Here is a 21,729-nt window from a genome sequence, read left to right on the forward strand (position 1 = left end):
ATACCTCACCTGGAGTCTGGTCTACCTTCCCACCTGGAGAGTCAGCACCATGATTGAGCCACGGTTGTTGATTGGAACCTGTCATGTTGGAATAGAAAACAGAAGTTGAGAGCATTGCCTTTGAGGCTGAGGGTGCCATTTCTACTGATTGGGTATGTCTCTTTGGGCAAGCCATACTTCCCTTATCTGTAGAATAAAGACTTTGTTCGGGGTTCTCAGATTCTTTGTGGTAAAGAAGCACTGTGCTCTTCATCTACACCCTCAGGACTCATTGACTCTTAGGGGAGGTGTGCATTGAAAAATGTGTGCCTTAGGAAGAGAGGCGAAAGCAAAGATAGCAATTTGTTATTTTGTCCTTCTAGCCATAGTCCCAGAGACACGAGGTGGGGGAGTGGGCAGCAGCCATTTCTCGTGTGTGCTCTTTGCTGCCCAGAAGTAACTGCAATGGCTTTTCACTCTTCTTGCACCCATAATTGTGACGGGAGCAGGGTATGGACAGATCGAGTGCAGATTCTGGGAAGAGATGGTATCTGAAATTCCTATTGGGGTTTAGGGGAAAGGGTAAATCTGTTTCCTCTTTTGTCCTCCTGGGTCAGAACCAATTGAGAAACAGACAGAAGGAGAGCAAAATAAAGGTTTTTTTGGTTGACAGAAGCTGGACGGAGGGAGTGTTCAAGTGCACAGTTTCAGTGGGCTTTCTAGTACTTCATTTCCAAATTAGACAAACTTACCCACCCACCCAGTGACCCACCCAGCTGGACCTCTGCCAGCCTCCACAACACAGATGCACACAGACAGCCTAACAGCCAAAAGTAACCCCTCTGTGGGCAAGCAGATTAAACAAGAGAAAGCCCAGAGTGGCAAGCCAGTCTGATCAGCTGTGGAGAGCGGTCAAGGGTGCCACTCCGGGGAAGCATGTCCTTGTATGGAAACGAGGGCCTGCGGAATGGAGTCCCTCCCGCACGCCCTTCCACGTCTGACATGCTATGACTAAGTTTTCCCTCCGTTTATCACTGTGCTTGTCCATCAAAAATGTACTGCTGATAAATTAGTAGCTTACATTTGCTTAATCCTTCCCTGGCTGCGTGCTTCATGTGTGCTGTCTTTAGTCATCAAAGGGTGGCTTTGTGTTTTTATCCATTAAATCTTTGCTCCATGCTAAGTTTGCCAACAGAGGTGCTCTGAAGTGCCAACCGCAGTGGTGTTTTTGGTTATGTTCACATCTGGTCCCCTTGGCTCCCCCCCCAACACCCCACCCCCGCCACACTGCCCTTTTCTACTTCAAACCTTCCTAAGACCTCCAGTTCAATTCATGTAAATGTAACATATACAGGGGCCTTATATACCACAGGCTTGCGTTTGCCTGAAGTGTTCATCTGGGTCCCAGAAATCTGGCCAAAGTATTGGTCACTGAACTTTTGATCACTGTTCATGTGGCCTAAATTATCGGAAGAGCATTCTCTCTTCCAGCTCCAGTTCCACACATGCTCTAGCCCATCCTGGGTGAGCAAATACGTTAGTTAACAGACACTTAGGTAAACTTTTGAAAGTTTATCAATTTTCTTTGGCTGCAGTATAACCTTCTCCAGCCACAGGGGAATCTTTGTGTTATGTTTAACCTCTCAAAAGGCCTTTGTTAAAGCATTGTCTTCACTTGGGGGCCATACAGTTTAAGCACGACATGGAAACTTGGATAAAGTTCAGAGGACTCAGGAAAAATGATTGAAAGCATGGAAAGCAGGCAACCCAAAGAAGAAAAGGCATTGAGGCTGTTCATTCTAAAGAAGGGAAGACTTGGTAGGGGAAGAGGTCTTCTTTAGAGTTGTAAAGGCGATGAAAATTTCCCTTGTGGACCTTGGAGGATGAATGCTGTTTCTATCTCTTTGAGAGTCTGGAAAAGAAGGAATAATATATATATAACATATTATACATATATATAAATCATAGGAAAAAATGCCAATTTCCAGTACACCCTTCACTATGAGAGAAGCCTTTCCATATCTTTCTGGCTTGGTTTGATTTCTCCAGCCCTTGCTCCCTCAAGGTATTTCGGCTTTCTGTCTCTTATTGCACCCATCTCAATTTGCTTTGCAATGTACTGAATGCCCTGAGAAAATGCATCCAGCTTCCAGACACTACTACATCACTGTATATATCGACACCATTGTCAACAATTCATTGGGGGCTGGTGCTGGCATTTTGAACACTCGTGATTTTTACAGTAAGCAAGCATCTAATCTGCTTGCTGAAATATGTTAATAAATTGTGTAAACTGTGTCACTGTACCTTTCAGAATTTAAAATTTTTTCTCCCAAGAGAAAAAGCTCCTCACAGATAGGGTTGGAGATTTATTCCTACGTGTGTACACAGCAGCATCCTCTGAGGTGCCTTGAATAGAGCAAGGGTGCTGGAAATATTTACTAAATTGTCAGGTTGAACCGAGGAAGGGGTTTGTGAGTAAAGGCTATGCATTCCCAAGGGAGACTTTTCTAGCCATTCCTTTTGAACCTATGACAGGGAAACATTTGTGTCAGGTGGTTCTAGTTCAGAACCTTCTCGAAATAAGAGGATGGCTGAAGGAGAACTTCCTGACAGTTTTCAATCTTGTGATTATGAGTAAAACACGGTCACTCTTACTCCTTGGAAGGACCTCTTATAAAATAATTTCAGCCTAGAAATTGTTATGAGAGGGAACCAGTGATCAGGTTCCCATCATTTACTAGCCTAACATGTATTTCACCAGTTCTTCCCACTCTTGCCCACTAATGGGCAGTAACTACAAGGAGATCAGGAAGCCAGGGAACCACAGACCAGCTGAGCTCAGCTTCGAAAAAAATCCAGGATCCCCGTTAACTCAAGAAGCATCATGAAGTATGTAGAGAAGGAGGGTCAGCAGCGAGGAGCTTATGATGGTTCACGATGTGATGAAAAGAATAGTTCTTACTCTTTAGGAATGTTGTGTGGATTAATTGGGATAATGTATATAAAGTGTTCAGAACAGTGCTTGGCACATAGTAAATGTTCAGTAGCAGTTGTGGTAGGAGTTATTATTGTTTATTCTTATTATAGTTAGTATTACAGATTATTAATTAACAATCGAGTATTATTAATAATCTGTACTATTAATATATTTACTCTGGTTACAAGTCTGGGCACAAGGAAGAGGTATTTACAAATGCTTGATTTGCTGGTATTGAGAGTATATTGGAGCAGGCACATATACAGAGATTAGTAACTGAAGGTTAGTGTGAAAGGAAGATACAGCATCTTTGCGTTAATACTGGTTCTGTGGGAGACTATTCTTGACTCTGTGCAAGGACAGTGTTGCCTCACTCCTTCAGGAACGTGGCTGTTGTATGAAGAGGGGCTTCTGTGGAGGGTGGTCATGGAATCACAGAGCCAGAAGAAATCTTAGGAACCATTTTAGGTTTTCTGTTTGTTTGTTTTTAATTAAAGCATAATTAACATACAACAGAATGCATGGATCTTAAGTGTTTGGCTTGATGAGCTTTTGATGATTGTATGTACCCTAAACCAGACAGAGATCGTTCCATCACCCCCGTGAGTTCCCTCACACCCCCTTCCAATCAACTCCTCCCCTCCCCCCAGCAGCCACTTTCGTGAGACCATGTTAGAGATGAGGAAAAAAGAGGCCCCAGATACTGAGTTGCTTGCCTCAGGTCACAGTTAGCCAGTCTGAGAACAGACTCTGAAGCCTATGTTTCCTGATCCCCATGTTAGGAACACATGTGTGGCTTCCCAGATGCCATTTCCATTTTTATTGGGAGCCTTAATGGTCTCACATAGCTTGATTATAGCTAGATTGCCTTAAAGTCCTGCACATTCTCCCAGGCTTTGATTATGAAAAATGGTGCTAATTCACACAACTGGAATGACCTTCATTACCCTGGCTAGTGCCATGCCTGTCCAGAGAGAATTTAACTCACCTTTTCTTTTGAACGAAGTGGCTTTTTTGGGTATACCTTTGGCTACCCCAAACTATTCTCTAACCTTTGATTGAATTGACGCACCAGCACAGTACTTGTCATTAGGTGGACAATTGCAGCCTTTTCAGTTAGATGTTTACCAATAGGCACCTATACTCACTCTCTGTAAGGCAAGGTTATCAATCCAGGGACTTTGGCTAGCGTTCAATGTCAATAATGATGTTCTTCCTGTCACTTTATCCTGGCAGAAGTTTTTATGGGTCTCCACCCATTTCTCTTACTCTAAACTGGTGAAGTGTCATCAGTGCTGGAAGCTGTGTTCTATGTCCCAGGCTGGTGGAGGGCAAGGCTTATCTCCATAGCTGCGTGGATCTCCTTGGGCAGTGCTGGCCTTGGATGGGTGAAATGCACTTCAGAAACATGGAGAGGAATTATTGTTGCAGTCTGCCCTTATTGGGATATGCCAGCATTTTAAGGTTTTTCAGTATTCAGTATGAATCTAGTAAGCACCTATGGTTAGAAATATAATTTGTAAATTTAAATTAGAGAGGCTTTCCATTCTGTTTGAATAAAGGATGTGTTAACCAGCGAAAAAATAGAGTTTCCTTTGATGTTGGTTCCTTTGGGTAGATAAGTTCTCTTGAGGCCTCTGAGTCAGGTTCTAGGAATTCTTTTTCAGCTCCACCTTTGACAGAATAACTGGCAGTGGTCAGATGGTATGGGCTGGGCTCTGGTCTGTTTCCTTAAAAGGTTGATTCAGTTAAATTTGTATTGAAAGTGGATTGGGGGAAATACTGTATCAAAGTGCCTCTGTATTCCTTAACAGCACAACTTTTGGTGGCCTTTGTAAAGAACAGCTAGGTTACTTTTCAGTAAAATGGATTGTATTCTTTTGAAAAGCTTTGTCATTTGGTTCGCATGATACATCACTGAGTCTGTATCTTTTTTTTTTTTTTTAATTTATTTATTTTTGGCTGCGTTGGGTCTTCGTTGTTGTGCATGTGGGCTTTCTCTAGTTGCAGTGAGCAGGGGCCACTCCTCATTGCGGTGCACGGGCCTCTCACTGCAGTGGCTTCTCCCGTTGCAGAGCATGGGCTCCAGGCACGCAGGCTTCAGTGGTTATGGCACGCGGGCCCGGTAGTTGTGGCTCTCAGGCTCCATAGTTGTGGCGCACGGGCCTAGCTGCTCTGCGGCACGTGGAATCCTCCCGGACCAGGGCTTGAACCCGTGTCCCCTGCATTGGCAGGCGGACCCCCAACCACTGTGCCACCAGGGAAGTCCCAAGTCTGTATCTTTTACTGTAGAACATTTCAGAGTGGGATCTTTAACTTGGTTGCACTGTCCCTTCCTTTCTGAGTTGCAAATTGTCCCTGAATTGGAGAAGATTTTCCCCATAGTGACATTTGAAAGGCACGTTTCTGAGGACAGGAAATTGCTTTTTATTTTGGTGGGCGGTTGTTTTGTTATTTTGAATCTTGGAGGTTCCCCCTATTTATTCTAAGAGAAGATTTTACTACTTTTACTTAGCTTAGATTGAAAATAGTCAATTCAGCACATTGATAAGTATTTTGACCTGTAATTTTCCAACACTGTGCAGAAACAGACAAGCCAAGAACCAAAATGAACTGCTTTGCTTATAAGCCCATCAGAGCCACTGTCTCCTAGAAGTTGTCTGTGTCTGTGAGAGTTCCTCATCTCCATGGCAAGAGGAATAAACCTGATTTACCAATAAAACGCATCTCTTTATTTCGTGTTGTTCCCAGGTATGTTGGTGTTTGTGGTCACATGGAATATCCCTGCCGCTTCCAGAATGCTTCTGCCACCACCCAGGAGATAATTCCTCATCGGGTCTTTGCTCCAGTGTGCCTGAAGGGTGCCTGCCAAGAGACCCTTCTGCCACTGATCCCTCCCTGCCTCTTCGCAGCACACTCTGTCCTGGGAACACACCCGTTCTCCAGGCTGGATGTACTCATTGTCCCTGCCAACTTTCCGAGTCTGGGGATGGCCAGGTACGTTGTTTTGTTGTGGCTCCGGGAGAACATGCTGTGGACATTTTTTGACTACTTCTTGCTTTCCCTGAGCTCTGTCAGAGCCGTCGTTTGATTAGGTTGGAAGGGCCATCTCATTGCTGCCTTGAGGGACGGTGTGTGTATACTCCACCATGCATGAGCCTTTGGGTGTCACGGGCTCAATTCAGTTGCCTTGAGAATAAACACTCACGTTGTCGCTGGGATTGAGAACACACTGTGCCCCCAGAATGGTGTATGTTGGATTGTGGCTAATCAGGGGCTAGTTAGCTCAGGTGGTGAGAGCATAATGCTAACGAGCCCAACGTCATAGCTCTGGGCAGAGTCACACAACTTGGTTCTAGAGCACAGGCTGCTCGCGTAATCCCGACCAGCTGTCTCATCCATTCTCACCACTGGTCACAAGGGCAATGACTTGAGAGCCCCTGTGTCAGAGAGACTGTGGATGAATCAGTGTAAATCTATCACCGCTGCTAGAAAAACAGCTCAAAGCAGATGGCTCACTAGGGAAGGCTAAGGGGGTCACTTGACTTGCTACTATTTTTTAATATAATAAATGTATTATTCTTATTGTCATCCCAGTTTAGTTCCTATGGAAAATCAAGACCTGAAAGTTGAACCTTTTCCTATATGTAATTTATGCCTAAAATTCATTCATTAATGCTATTGTTCATTCAGTAATAGGTAACTGCGTTTCACTCAGTGTTTTACTTGGTTATGTACTCAGGATTTTCTTGGTTATATTTCTGTTTGAAAATCTTAATCATTAACAGTGAATATGCTCGACTAAGGATGGGAAAAATAAGCTCATCAAAACATGTGACTTTAAGTTTTTCCCTGTTAGTCAAGGAAATTCCTGCTGCCAATTAATTTCTATGCTTTTGAACAGCTGTCATTTGTGGTGTTTTCCCTGAAAGCTGCACACATTCTTAGTAAAACCCATGAGTAGAAAAGAACTGACCAGAACATTTTCTTTTGATCTTTCCTACATACGTATACTTTTTAAAAGCTGGCTGGTAGTCTTAATCCTTGAGGAGATCTGAGAAGGTCATTTAGACTGATGTTTATCCTATATTCATGAAGATGATGGCAATGTAAAAACTTGGATAATTATATATATTTGGTTATGTGCCTCATGTAATTGTCTTGGCTGTCTATATATAGAATTTGTCTTAACAAGGGGTCTTCTTTGGTCCCTTTGAAGAGTCTGCTGGACTTAATTTGAGTGGAATTACTGGCAAAGGAAGGGTCGTTTGTTAAATGTTTCTGATTTGTACACCGTTTTGAGGGACCGTGTTTATTTGGGAGTTTTTAGCACTTTATGAGAGTTGCAGTTTTTCAGGGCATGTTTGCTAACAGTTCCATGTTCTGACCTGAGGGAACCAGAGGCATAGTATTTTTCGTACAGAGAAACTTATTTATTTTCTATAGCTCCTTTCTGATATCAGTCTGCCAAAACCAGAATTTGTTGACCTATAGGCCAATCTATAAAGCTTTTCTTTTTAAGTTTGTGTGCCCAAGCTGTGTGTTTGCTTCTTTTTGAGATATTTAAATTGATTTAAACATGCTTAAATCTGTTTTTTTAATGTAGTAAGCCTAAGTACCCTACGGCCAAATGGTACTGGGCACAAATGTCAAAAACTGTGACGGTGATAATAACTTAGCAGGAACAAGACTGCTTTTATGCTTAAAAACAGGAGAACCGTACATTTAAAAATTTGTGGTTGGTTGTCAAATACCATTTTTTTCCTTCTTTTTAGACTGTGGAAATAGTCTGCCCTGGTCTAGATGTTTTCCTGGGCTTAGTTACCTCTCCCTGTATTTGAACAGTGTAGGGGGGATTGTGGTATCTTCCACTGCCAGTTGGGGGTGGGGAGGCACTGTTTTTCCTCACTCTGACCTAAATTGATTCCACTTGCTTGGCTTGACTCTCTCGGGATCCCAACACCTTGAGCCACATGCAACTGAGTGAGGTTTATGACTCAGCTGGCTCCTGGGGCCCTGTTGCCTTATTTATGGTCAAGTCTTTGCTTGGGGCTCTATAAAGCAAACTGGAACAAAAATGACAGTCTTGTAGGTCAATTCTGTACCCTAAAGAGGAGTAGAGAAACCCCAAGTCTAGTAGGAGCCATTCAAGAAGACGTCTAAGAGAAAAACAAATACCGTATGCTAACACATATATATGGAATCTTAAAAAAAAAAAAAAAAAGGTACTGATGAACCTAGTGGCAGGGCAGGAATAAAGACGTAGACATAGAGAATGGACTTGAGGGACACGGGCTGGGGAGGGGAAAGCTGGGGCGAAGTGAGAGTAGCATTGACATATATACACTACCGAATGTAAAATAGTTAGCTAGTGGGAAGCAGCAGCATAGCACAGGGAGATCAGCTCGGTGCTTTGTGACCACCTAGAGGGGTGGGATAGGGAGGGTGGGAGGGAGGCTCAAGAGGGAGGGGATATGGGGCCATATGTATGCATATGGCTGATTCACTTTGTTGTACAACAGAAACTAACACAGTATTGTGAAGCAGTTATACTCCAATAAAGATCTATTAAAAAAAAAAAGATATCTACACTGAAATTTGCCATTGTCCTATTAGTTGTAATGCACTGGAGATCAAAGGATTCCTTGGTAAATTAAATGCTTCTTTCCTGAGTCCACATTTTATAAACATGTATGTAAGATCATAAATTCCATACCTCTGGATTTCTTTAGTGACTAGGTCTTAATCATAATGAATAACATTTTACATAGACTTAGTATTTTTTTTTAGTAGATGACATTAAGCAGTCCCACATGAACTAAAATGGGTGAATTATTAATAAAAGTTTTAAAAACTTTTGGGATAATATCCATAATGATTTCACTGTATTTTGCGTATTACGTATCATAGTTCACATGAATAACCTTAAAACCCTCCTCTCTTTTGAGCCTGATTCTGATATTTCAGTAAAGCAAGAAAAAAAATTTGTACAATTTGAATGTATGATAATGACAAATCAATTTATAACAAAGTAAATAATAAACAGACAACGGTTTAGAATTTGGAGTGTTTTTCAAACATAGCAGTAACTAGAACATTTATCAATACCGCACTTCATGATTTTTGTCACCTTTTAATATACTAGGAACTGTTACTTATCAACCCCTCCCCTTTTTCTGAATCACTGCTCCAGGGGAGAGACACTTTCATTCTATTCTGATTTTAAGAAAAATGACTAGTTTGCCTCTAAGGCACTATTCACAGTTCCATTCCCATCCTTTTCTCATTTTGTAAATGTGGGCTTTCTGTTTTTGTTTCATTTTACTTTTGCCTTCTATAAAGGCTGAATCTGCCATATGAGGAGCTGTGGAGTGTACATTTCTTGGATTGAGTAATATGGTATCTAAACGAAGATAGGAATGCATTTTAAATGAGTCTCTAATGTATAGTACAACTCTCTTCATGTCGGTGTAATTAGCATTCTGCCATTTTCATTGTGTCCTCATATTTTCTCAAATGTCTCAGCCAGGCATTGACTAGTAAGCCTAATTTCCTAGGTATTGCGAAATTCATGAAAGGAGTTCGTCATCCTCCTTACACTCTTTGTTATAATAATAGTAATGTTAATGGAATAATATCCTGGAATCAGATTTATGACAGTTGTCTCAAAATTAACACCTCAGTCTTACCTCTGCGTATGTTTGTAATAAGTGCTTTGCTCCACCATTTGTCTTTCAGCGGTTCACAATTACATGTCACGGGGTGTAATTAGGTTGGCAGAACTACCTTGCTGACATCGAAATACGTTCTTGTTTTTTTCCTCCTCTATTTGAATTTGAATAAAAAAGCCATGTCCTCTATGGCTGTGCTTCCCCACTCTACCATTCACGTGTAGTTTCACCCCAGTGCTTCTTGGAAAACTGGGGACAAAAAAAAAAAGGCAGCAGTGTGGTTGATGATAGGTGACCAATTCTGCTTTGGTCTTTTTCCCTCTGGTTCTGTACGAGATTGTCTCGTTCATCAGTTCATTTGTTTGTTTATTTATTCGTTTATTCATTCTTAAAGTTCTATTAAGCGCGTACTGTGTGCCAGGTAGGATTTAAGATGCTGAGTCTACAAGGGTGAACAAGGTTGATGAAATCTCTATCATTATGGAACTTACATTCCAGTCAGGGGAGAAAATAGTATACATGAAAACAAACAATTAAGATGTGTGCTATGAAGAAAATATAGCCACGTTAAGTGACAGAGTAACTGGGGACCAGTAGCATCGTTAGGGTGAAGAGGCAAAGGCTTCTTTAAAGAGTGACTTTTGCAGTGAGACTGAAGAACGGGAAGGAGCCAGTCTTGTGGTAATCTGGTGGGAAAGCAACTCAGGCTGAGGGAAGTTCAAGTCCAAAGGCCCCAAGGGAACCGTTGTAATGGGCTGGAGGAGCAGAAAGAAGGCCAGCATGACTAGAGGGCAATGAGCTTTTAGAATGGCTTTCCTTTGACTCATTTTGGGCACCAGGAAATGCCATGGTCCTGCAGGGCTTGGGTCACCTGAGCCACCCGTACACCCATTTGAGGAAAGTGAGGGAGAGCCACTAAGAAAGGGCAGAGGTTGAGCAGAGATTGATGGTTCCACGCAGTCCTGTGTATGTGGAGAGAGTTGTCAGAGAGGTCAAATCGTTTCTCGGCTTTCTGGGGGCCAGTGGTGCCATAGCATCTTGTGACTGACTGATTGGAGCCTGACTTGGCTTAGCAGCTACTGTGCTTGCGCAGAATTCTCCACTGAGGGGGCATCAGAGCACTTGGCACCCAGACTGGCAACTCTCCCCAGTGGCTGCTGGTTGATTTCTTGCAAGCTTTTTTTTAACACAACAGGTCACAAGGAGGGAGACATTATTTATATGTTTGCTCAGCCTAATTTTTAAGGTTTTTAACGACTGAACAAAAATAGGACTGATAAGTAAAGAACATAGAGAAATAATGATCAATTACTGAAATATCTTCAGTGCATTTCACAGTGGAGCAAAACTATAAAGCTCCCTATTACACATGACTTGTTCTTAAAAGATTTGATTGTGCAATAAAAGGCTTCTGAAGGCTTGTACTAGTTCCTGACTGTTGCCTGCCCAATTTTCTTAAGTACCTCAATTTGCGGATAAGCGGTGTGCACGTACATGCCCAAGAATGAATGTAGCCAGCTCTCCTTCCACCTCCTCCTCCTGGGGTTAGACAGGGTATTGCCCTGTTTATTCTTATCTCCCAGCCAGTGTGTAATAGAATAAGCAAAACATAACATGCTGGTACAAAGGGCCTGTTGTTTTTAGTCTTCTGATTGTGTTCCTTTCTGTTGGGGAATGAAGCAGTCGTAAATTTTTGTCATTATCTTAAGTAGCAAGGTTTCACAGTTTGGGGAATTTTTCTTTACTTGTTCTTTGTTAGCTTCTACTTGAATTTTTGGCTCCCCTAAACCAAAAACTGCTATACATTTAAACAATCCTCCTATAAATTTCAGGGGCTGTGACCCCTTGATTTCAAGGCAGGATGCAACCATAGTGATTCTTTCCTTGGGGAAACTGATTTTGAGCCAGAAATTTGTGTACCTTTCGGTTCACCAAGGTTGCCAGCTCCTGTGCTCTCTCTGATGTGCTGTGGATTTTGGGGTCTATGTGTGGGTTTAATTTCTTTGTTATCGTTGCTGTTTGTTTCCCAGACTTTAATAAATTCTTCTTTCTGCATGGATTGTTTTAAAAAGTATTTTGAAGGAGCACTTCTTTCCCTGTTTTCCTCTATAACTCTTTTCTGTTTTTACAAACAGGTGGGTGTGAATGACAGAAAGCAGCTCATATCTTCTTTTTTTCCTGTAAAATTTTAATCCTTTGTTTACTGGCACGCCTGCCATTGCTGGAGCAATGAGCAAATAGGATATGTTGTGAGTAGCAAGGTCCACAGGTCCACACGAGGGGGCTCAGGCCCCCTCAGATGCTTCCCCTTTGTTGCTTTCTTTGTGTTTATTTCTCCACTCTGTTTTCTATTTCTATTTTTCTTCTTAAGAAAATTATTTGACTTTATTTTCCTCCTATCTTACAGAGAAGGGCTTTCCCCTTCTAATGTGTTCTGGTTCTTTCATTTTTCTTTCTTGAAATAGAAACAGGTATTCACAAGGCGATGTTCTTCTGGGACTCTGGAAGCCCTTGACTGTGATTATTTGGTTAGTTTTGACAATATCAGTCTGTAGTGATTGAGACAGGAGTGAAAAGGTGTGCGTATGCTACATTCTTTACAGCGCAGGTACAGGAGAATATATGATGTCCCCAAGTCACTTAGAGCTGGGAAGTCAGAGACAGAAGTAAAAGGGCCTCATCCTGGGATGGCTGTCAGAGCCTGGGGTTCAGACTTAGGCGAGACTTATCTGTAACCCTCTCTGAGGTATATATATTTGCTTCAAGGTCCCCCTGTAGAATCATAGTATCATGGAGTCTAGTTGAAGATCAGTGTTCACTATGGGCTCGCTTTGACGCAACCATAGAATCTGGGTACTGGGCAAATTCCTGGATCACATGAGTATGTTGGGGCCAGATTCTCTGTATAGAGGAACAACAGGCAGAGTGAACTCACAGCTTTTGGCTTAGCCAGAATCTTCTTCTTGCCATCAAACAGCTGTGCTGCTTGTCAGATCCCGAAGTAGCATTTTATCACCATTTTACTACGATTCCTCACCCTCTGAAAGATTACGCTTAAGTGTTTTGTTTTCTTTGAACTGTTCTCCGCACACATAGACTGACAGTCCTACCTTCAGAGAACACTGCTGGGGCCATTTTTCAAGAGAAGTTGTCAGACCTTTGAAAGGCCTTCCTGAAGCAATCATCCATCTACCTACATTTGTAATCTTCTCTCTCTATTGATGTCATCGTAGGCCCCTAATCTTTTCCAGCCCTTGAGCCTGAGATGGCCAGTTGGCCCTACTTTTCCATTTTTCCATTGCAAAGAAAAGCCTTGTATTTTTTTCTCCTCTCAGTTATTTCTCTACAGAAGCACCATTACTGAATAGAACATGCATTCCTTGGGTGAAAAAGTACCATGGAATTGAATGTGCAAAGTTGTCTGAGTTGGAATATTACCAGTCTTGTGCGTTCTCACTCCTTGAAGCACTTCACAGAGTGAGCAAATGCTCCAGGCTTCTGGACTGTGTTGTGTGTGCATGTGGCCATGGAGCGGTGTATGTATTTCTCTTAAGGCTAGACTCCTTTTAGGGAAAACACCAACTCTGGAAACAGTTCTCAAGCAAGGCACACTCTATGAATAGCTCTGCTCAAGGGAACATTGCCTCTGTTGTATGATAGCCATTGTGCATCTGGAACCCACCACCGTCTGAGCCCCAGAGGCCAGTTTGCATAAAGTGGATAAGAGATTGCCTTGTCCCTTTACCCACCCCTAGAATGTAATTGGAAGAGTATCCCAGCTACTTTTCTTAAAAAGAAGCATTAACTTTAAAAGGCCAAAGATGTGAGGAAACACTCCTTTAAAAATGTGCTACTTTTTAAAAAATTGATTACTTTGTGGGATTTGTGGGTACATTGCAAAAGCCCACTCTGATTTAACCTCAGAGTGGAGCTTGAAGAAGCTTGAAATAGAAATGTTATATTTCTTGGTTAACTAACCATGCTGTTTATAGAGGTGCCTCCTCAGAAAGTCTAGACATTGTTCCGGAAAGACAGAATGCCAAATCTGCCCTTTATGTTCCCAGTCAGCTTGCTGAAAATTATCACATCCCCTTTTCACCATTAAAATGGAAATCTTGGAATTCCATTTCATGAGAGTGTGAATGATACTCGGGCTCCCCAGCCAAAACTTAGGTTGGCCAAGGAAGCCAGGGTGCTCTTGTGAGCCTGGAGACTCACTACAAGGCCTTTGTTCCTTAGAGGCCCGCTTGCTGAGATATGCGGACTGTGGTTGGCGGATCCTCGTTTTTGAGTTAGTCTCCCCTAAGAGGAGACCCCGAGAACCTACTCTGAGAATGAGTCAGCTTCAGTTTCTAGCTTTTATCATACATGTGCAATTTGGCAGTTGGAAAGGATGGATGGGCAAAGCCAAGGATTCGTTCAGTAGACTCATATCAATGGACAGGTGTGATGAATGCTGATGATTCTCTGGCTCCAAGGAAATATGAAATCTGTAGCCTAAATCAGGATTTTCTACCTAGGATCCAAGACGACTAGTCTTGTGGAATGTTTATAATGTGGGAAAAGGAACTGTGGGTTAATTAGTTTAGGAAATGAATGGATTAAACAAAGTTAAACGGGAGTCTTTACTGGAGGGCTTCTAAGAAAGCCTTTAATATCCTTATTATCCTGATTTAATATCCTGTCATATAGGTGCCTCTCAAAGACAGGGCCATAATATGCAGTATTCCCCCAAATCTTATGCCCAGGGATCCCCCTTTACCATGCTCATTTCATGGGGCCGCTGTGGTCTCAAGAAAACCACCTGCTCAAAACACTTTAGGAAATGATTCTCGGGGAAGAAATGTCTTGGAGCCCATTGCACAGCTGGCTGCGGAATCCAGCTTTCATGCTGTCAGTAGCAATTGAGGACTTGCCATGTGTCAGGTGCTGCTCAAAGGCCTTGCTTTACAGCAGTGAAGAAGATGGGGTCACCACTTAGTGCAGGAGGTCCCACACTTTTCTGACTATATATCAATTTTTGAACAATCACCCCTTCCATATATTTATATTTATTTATTAGTTGTATACATTTAGTACGGTGTTAATATATTAGGTATATTATAAAATACACACAAAAATGGAAACTTAAAAGTTTCCATAAGAAGAAAAAAAGTATGAAAGGAAGTTCTAACATTTCTCCCTGCACACCACTGGGTTGGCTAGTGCCCTAGGGTCTCTGCAGCTACCTGGGCCCCACCACGGAGACGCTGATTCAGTGGGTTTGAGGTGCCGTCTTGGCATCTGGAATGTTAACACTTCTGCCCAGGTGATTCTGCTGCAGGTGTTATTTTGTGGGGACTGTGAGGGCATCTCTGGACAGGTAAGTGTCTCTTGGGAAGTTTTCACAGGTTCTACACCCTGCCGTCTTCTCTCAGGTGAGCATGTTAGACTGAGGAAAGAGGATGGTGGGGAAGCTCCTTGGTGATGCTCTCTGCTTGTCTGTTATTCATAAGGAAGATGTGTTCCCCAGGAGCTGGGCCCAGTGACAGGCCAGAATCCCTGGCAAGTCACTGGGCCTCCCTGGCCTAGTTTTCTTCTCTGGAGAAGTAAGGGGCTGATTTAGAATCGCCTGCAGAGTGTCTTAGAGCCTTAACATTCTTTGATTTGATTAGGTTTGAGTTTTATTTTGAACAGGAGTGGGGGTGACTCAGTTTCATTCAGTGATTTACACACAGGTATATTTTCTTTTTGATGTAAGGGCTAGTTAGATCACAAGCCTGCGATTTCCTTGTACTTGGGCACCTGGGCAGCAGTAGGCATTTAACTGTTAGGCCTGCAAGCAGGAGGTTCAGAAGGGGCCTCTCTTACCCCTAGTTAATTGCAAAATAAACAGATCTCAAGGTCAGGGGCCCCTTCCTTTCGTAATAGCCCCCTCTGCTCTGTGCACCATCAATGCAAAACAGCATTTCCAAATACTACATCAGGAGTATGCTGCGTGGAAAAAGGCCTTCTTCCTTCAGCCTGGCAATTTACCACTCAGACCCCCTCCCCACATCTCCTCAAAGTTAGCAGCTAACTTGTCAGTCCCCCCTGCCCCCCCCAACTTGTTTTTAGCCTCCAGATATCTCCATTTGCAAGCCAATAAGTTGCACGTACATATGTTTGAACAGTTGTCAGGCTTCTCTGCTGCTCAAACTGTGCTTTGGTTTAAAACAAACAACAGCAGACAACCCGGGGAGGGGGATGGATGAAGACATTTCAGTTTAACCTGCAGGTGGTGTTGTTTTGACCTTGACAGTCGGCTTTAAACGACCTGTCAAGCACCTTTGTGTGCTTCTGGGCACACCCACCTGGAAGATATTATATCCCCTACGCTTTATGTGCCCCAGCAGGCAGGCACCAGGCCCCTGGATTTTGTTTTCATCGATGGAGGGTTAATGCATGCATGGCAGGACTTTACTGAGAGGGGCCCAGCTACAAATGCTGTTTTCATTTAATTCTGATTTCTCTTCTCCCTTGGCCTAACCTTCCCCGCCCCTAGGCTCTCCCCGCTACCCCCTCCAGTCTCCCTCCACCCCCAGTCAGCCTTCCCTGCTCTTTCACCCCCTCTGCTTGGCTTCAAACCATTTCTTCCTGTCTTTGATATCTCCTAGCAGAGCTGCAAGCAATCAGTAGATTATGGACCCCAGAGCTCAGCAAGGCACAATGCCTGGTAGGGGGCTCAGGCCCCGGTCCCCAGGCCACCACAGGAAATGGGACCCAGAAAATCTGCCAGCCTCCAGACGCTCCACCCTGGCCCCTGTGCCTGTTCTGGTAACCAGATCCCTGGGGTTGGGGGGGTGAGGTACTTCCTCGGCTTAAGTGGTGTCTCGGGGGACAGACCTCTTTGGGAATAATTCTGACCTTTCCTATGTGGTCCAGGGTCATCTCTGTTGCATCTGTTTGAATTTTGTCTTTTTAAACTTCGAGCTTTTTTTTTTTTTAATTATTTATTTATTTTTGGCTGTGTTGGGTCTTTGTTTCTGTGCGAGGGCTTTTCTTTCTAGTTGCGGCAAGCGGGGGCCACTCTTCATCGCGGTGCGCGGGCCTCTCACTATCGCGGCCTCTCTTGTTGCGGAGCACAGGCTCCAGACGCGCAGGCTCAGTAATTGTGGCTCACGGGCCTAGTTGCTCCGTGGCATGTGGGATCTTCCCAGACCAGGGCTCGAACCCGTGTCCCCTGCATTGGCAGGCAGATTCTCAACCGCTGTGCCACCAAGGAAGCCCCAAAACTTTGAGCTTTTCTCCTGCCTTCTGAGACCATACAAGTTGGTGTCTGGAAGTTGGGGTGAGGAGAGTGAATGGACAGATGAAGGAAACCCCTTGGATTCAGCCTCATGCCTACAAATGCTTGGATAGTTTCAAGTTATTTGAGGATACAGATGATGGCTCTTTATTCCGGGAACCCCTCTTCTTTGACTTCCATGTGTAAGGCCCAAAGTTGTTGAAGGTAATCTGTACTATATTTCTAAAGATAGAGGTGAGAGAGAGGGTGCTTGTTCTCAAGAACAAATGAATGTACATCTTATTATTCTGTAATACTTCCCCAACATCTGAAGGGAAATAGGCCCAGATCTAGATGTTTACCTTTCTGATGTTGCCACCACCAACCATGTGCTCTCCCATTCAGTGGGCTCCCAGAGGTGCCTGGAGGAGAGAGTCTCTGCTGGTCCTCGAGATAACCTCCCTGAGATCTGACTGAGGATCTGAGAGGAAGATCAGTGCTAGTCAACGCATCCTCCTCAGCTCTCAGGAACCCTCCCAAGCCATGGCTGTGCATCACACTGTCTCCCTCCAGGGGACGCAAGCCACTTACTCTTCATAACCCCTGGCCTAGGGGCACCTCTGTGTAGGGATCTTATTATTTAACTTTTGGCACAAGTCCTTCCCTGGGATTTCCTGGTTGGAATGAACAGCAGAGGAGGCTGCGAAGTGTGTGGTGTGAGGCCAACTGGACTATGTTTCCAATCACCAGGGGGACCTGGTCTCAGAGAATGTAAGAGAAGCAGAAATATGGGTGAGGAATGGCATTCACTTGTGTGCCCCTGCCCTTTTTTTGGCCCAAGCTAGTTGAGCTGTGTTTCTGACATTTACAACCCAGGGCCCTGACTAATTTACAAGGGCTACTTCTTTTTTGCCTATACAAACAAAAGCATCATTAGTCCTTAGGATTAAAAAAAGAAGTCAGTGGCTTTGAGCAACTCTGGATCCTTTCCCCTCCAGCCTTCATTCTTTAATGATGATACCACCTGACTCTTTATAGGTTGTAGAGTGTCTCCATATACATATATGTTTGTGAGGATCAAATGAGAGAATACACACACACACACACACACACAACATATATAACATATATATACATTCTCTCATTTGATCCTCCCAAACAAGCTCTCAGCCCCCTTCCATGGCCCGGCTGTCACAGGCTCCCCACAGCTCCCCTCAAGACCAGCCCTGTTGTGGCAGCTCTCCCCAGTGTGTCTGAGACCTGGAATCCCTGTTACTGAGTAAGGCCTCTCTGCCTAGCCCCTCCCATGATCCTCCTACTTTCTGCTCAGACGAGTAGTTTATCTCGTGGGGTGATGAGTCCCAGCAGTTGCTGACAGCTGGGATCAGGGCCTAGGCTTCTGTGACTCTTGGCCTCTGAGGCATAGGGCAAGTGGAGCCTAATGATGGTTGTGTGCCTGAGCTGAGTGGTAGAAACCTGCAGGCCCACGCCTGGGTTGTGAGCTAACGAAGGGCGAGCCCCAGGCAACCAAGTGCACCTACTGTCTTCTCATTTCATTTATTTCTCCTTGGTTAGCCTATAGAACTGCCGTGCTGTTACTGCATGCTTCTTCAGAGCCCGTGCTCGTCCTTCCCACCCTCGGGACACCACGTGAGATGGTGGAAAGAGAGTCCTGATTTTGCAGTCAGAAGACCAGGTGACAATGCAACTGTGCTGTTGAGTGCCGTGAAACCTAGCCCGATTACTCGTTTGTGAAAGCACTACTCACCTCCAGGACTCTTGGCACATTAGATAAGATCATGTGTAAAATGCCCTCTCGGCATTGGTCCCTTTGTTTCAGTAGGCTTGGAGAAATTTTGTAGTTTTCTGGGTCAGAAAACACCTATGATTTATTGCTTATGAGTGTGAATCACAAACTTTAAGGTCCCTACCAACCCAGAATGTCCAAGATTCTCTGAAATAATAGCTGCAGTAAGAAGAAAAAAATAGGTGTGATAAGTAACCATGGTAGTATGAAAACATGAAAGGTTTGTTTCAAAGAGTTATTGAGTCCAGATTACTTAGATTGTACAAATGGAATTTCTTAATTCACTGAGGGAGCATTTTAGAGTAGCACCTATATTCTTGTCAGGTCTTCCTTTAGGGATGTAGCTTGAACTTTAGTAGCTTAAACATACATATTAACTTTTCTTCCCCTCAAAAGGAAGTTGAAGAGGGCAGCAGAATAAAACCACTGGGCAGTTTTGGTTTAGGTCGAATGCATTTCTTAGTTCCTTTTCCATATCTAATAACAAATTAAAAGAAATCCTGATCTTCCAGGGATTTGGGATCCCACCTGGACTCGACTGAACTGTCCAAGCTCCTCTGGGGCTTTGGGTCCACCAGTTGGACAGTGACCTCTTTTCCCCTCACTTTTGGGTCAGAGATTGAGCCCTGTCCCCGCCTGAAGCAGCTGTCTCTGATCCGTCTCTGGTTTGTTCTTGGTATCAGAGGCATTATCTGACCTGTGCTTGAAAGGACCACATGATGGAAACTTCCGAAAGAACCCAGTGTTGCCACATCTGCTGCTTCCAAATGGAGCGAGAGAGGCTCAGAGTCAGAAATAAGGCCAGGATGGAGGGGGCAAGCAGCAGCAGGGTGGGGTGACTCGCACTGCTCTTCTTTGAATACCAGTCCCACTCTACAGCCTTTCCAAGGTCCCTCTCCCAGAAGCACACACAGCATTTTGTAAATAGTACCGCCTGTGTTGGTTGAGATAATCCTGTAGCCCAGAATGGCTCAAGACGCTTTTGCAAAGGAATCAATCTTAAAAGGCGTTTGAATAGTAAGTTTCTTTAGTAAAATTGTTTTCTACTTTTGTTCCCCACCTCTGTTTCCATCTACCCCATTCCTCTCATTCCTTATATACTTTTAGTAGCTTTTTGTATAACCTTCTGTGTCTAGTTAAAAAACAAAATTCAACTGAGTAAATTTGAAGATGCCAATAAATTGGGTTTATTCAGTGATTCATGAATCGGACAGCAAGCAGAAATGTGCTCTGGGAAGCTGTACAAAGTGGAAGATTTTTAAAGGCAGAAAGTGGGTGAACAAGGAAGTCAAAAGAAAAGGGTTGTTTCAGGCAAAGTCACCTTCCTTTGGAGGAAAGGTGCATCTGTCATGCAGATTACCTCACTGATGTTGATTAGGAAATTCCAGACTGATTGGTTGAAAATTCTGCTCCTGGGAGAGGCTGAAACTGCAGTTGTGCTAGGTATTAGGTTTTGGTTTGCTGATGTGGGGCTTAAGCACAAGTGACTTCATTTTGGACTGGTTGTTTCTTTTTTTAAGGAGTCTCTTCATGTAGATGCAATAATAAATAGCCAATAAAACTATACAGATTATTATCCCTGCTCCTTTTTCTTATACAAAAGAGGGCAGAGCACACACCCTGCTTATACAGTGCTTTTATCACTTCACATTGTATCCTGGATGTCTTTCTATTATTAGGCCTTAGAGAGTTTTCTCATTCTGTTTTTATTTAGCTGCATGGTATTCTATTCTATGGATGTTCTCAGTTCATTTTTCCAGATTAGGGATCTTTGACTATTTTACTGTTGTAAACAATGCTGCATGGAACTCTTGGTGCATTTTAGAGTCAATAAATTGCACAAAGATTCTGTTATTCTGCTGATATACCTGCCATCTTGTGGGAAGTAGGGATGTGCCTGCATCTGATTTATCCCCCGCCAGTGCTATAACTGTAGGTGAAAACACATGAAATTTCTGTTTTGGGAAATTTCCAACGCAATGGAATATCAGCACTTGTGTGTGGCTCACTAAGACTTGGAGGAACCTCCATGCAGTGAAGTAGGGATGGAAATAAGATTAATAAACCTCATGTATCATTGTGAAGCTCTTGCTTATATAGGCCCAAGTCCTCATCTAATAAACCAAGTGGAAGCCATGATGATCCCCTTTTCACTAGTTTTGTAATGACCTTGTTCTTCAGATTTCATTAATTTGAACAACTGTAAAATTGTGTTCATTCTATTCTCAGTAACTTTGGAAGTTTAAAGAACCTTTTTTAAAAAAAAATGAACCCATATATTTGCTATTTTTATAATAGCATTAAGAAGTACCATTTATTTTTCTGGTAAGAGAACTGGATATTATTTACACAATTTGAGCTGTCGGTTATATTTATTTGGGTTGCGCCCTGGTGTTGAGTGAGCAGTACTAGCTGGTGTGGGGACCTGTAGCTGCGCTTCTAAGAGCAGAGCATTTACTCCAGAGGTAGGCCAGCAAGAGGCTGCGCTTAGCTCAGACCCAAAGGCCAGCAACCAGTCTTATAAAATAATGCCTTTGTGTAGGTTTCAAGTCAGAAAATTTGAAGGAGGAAAAGGGAAAATAGTCTTTAACCACAGTGAGAAAAAAATGAAGGAGAAGGCTAATGCTATCTCTTTTTTAAATAGGAGGATGTTGAGGAGACAGATTTTTAATGGTTTTAATCTTCAGACTTAGGCAGAAGGCCAAGCATGATCTGAATACAGAAAACATAGAATGAAATGCCAGAAAGGGAAGTGGAAAGTAGTGAGTTATGGAAACAACCAAATGTGTCCGAATTTCCAGGCTCTTCAAGGAATTGTTTGAATTGTGGCAGTGTTGCTGAAACATTTTTTAAAGCTCAGTTGAATATCCATATGCCACGTAATTTTAGAGCATATCACTCACAACTCAATTTTAAATAGTTGGCAGGGCCTAGCCTGCTACTCCAGTATGGTTTCATGTTGGCCAGAATAATCTAATTTTTTTTGGTAACATCAATGGGAGGAAAGCAATGGACATGATTTATTTCAGCCTTAATAAGGCATGAC

At 43.2% G+C, this 21,729-nt stretch overlaps 1 protein-coding gene across 5 annotated transcripts in view; it reads left to right on the forward strand.

Moving 5' to 3' along the window:
• The window catches only part of AOPEP (aminopeptidase O (putative)), a 424,069-nt gene that overhangs the window by 138,247 nt on the left and 264,093 nt on the right, over nucleotides 1-21,729 (forward strand). For all 5 annotated transcript variants that reach the window (XM_061200582.1, XM_061200580.1, XM_061200581.1 and 2 more), the window contains exon 5: nucleotides 5,711-5,956. In XM_061200582.1, coding sequence (XP_061056565.1) covers nucleotides 5,711-5,956 — 246 coding nt within the window. The remainder of the gene's footprint in view (nucleotides 1-5,710; nucleotides 5,957-21,729) is intronic.

Source organism: Eubalaena glacialis, chromosome 9 (assembly GCF_028564815.1).
Source record: "Eubalaena glacialis isolate mEubGla1 chromosome 9, mEubGla1.1.hap2.+ XY, whole genome shotgun sequence".
Lineage (NCBI taxonomy): Eukaryota > Metazoa > Chordata > Mammalia > Artiodactyla > Balaenidae > Eubalaena > Eubalaena glacialis.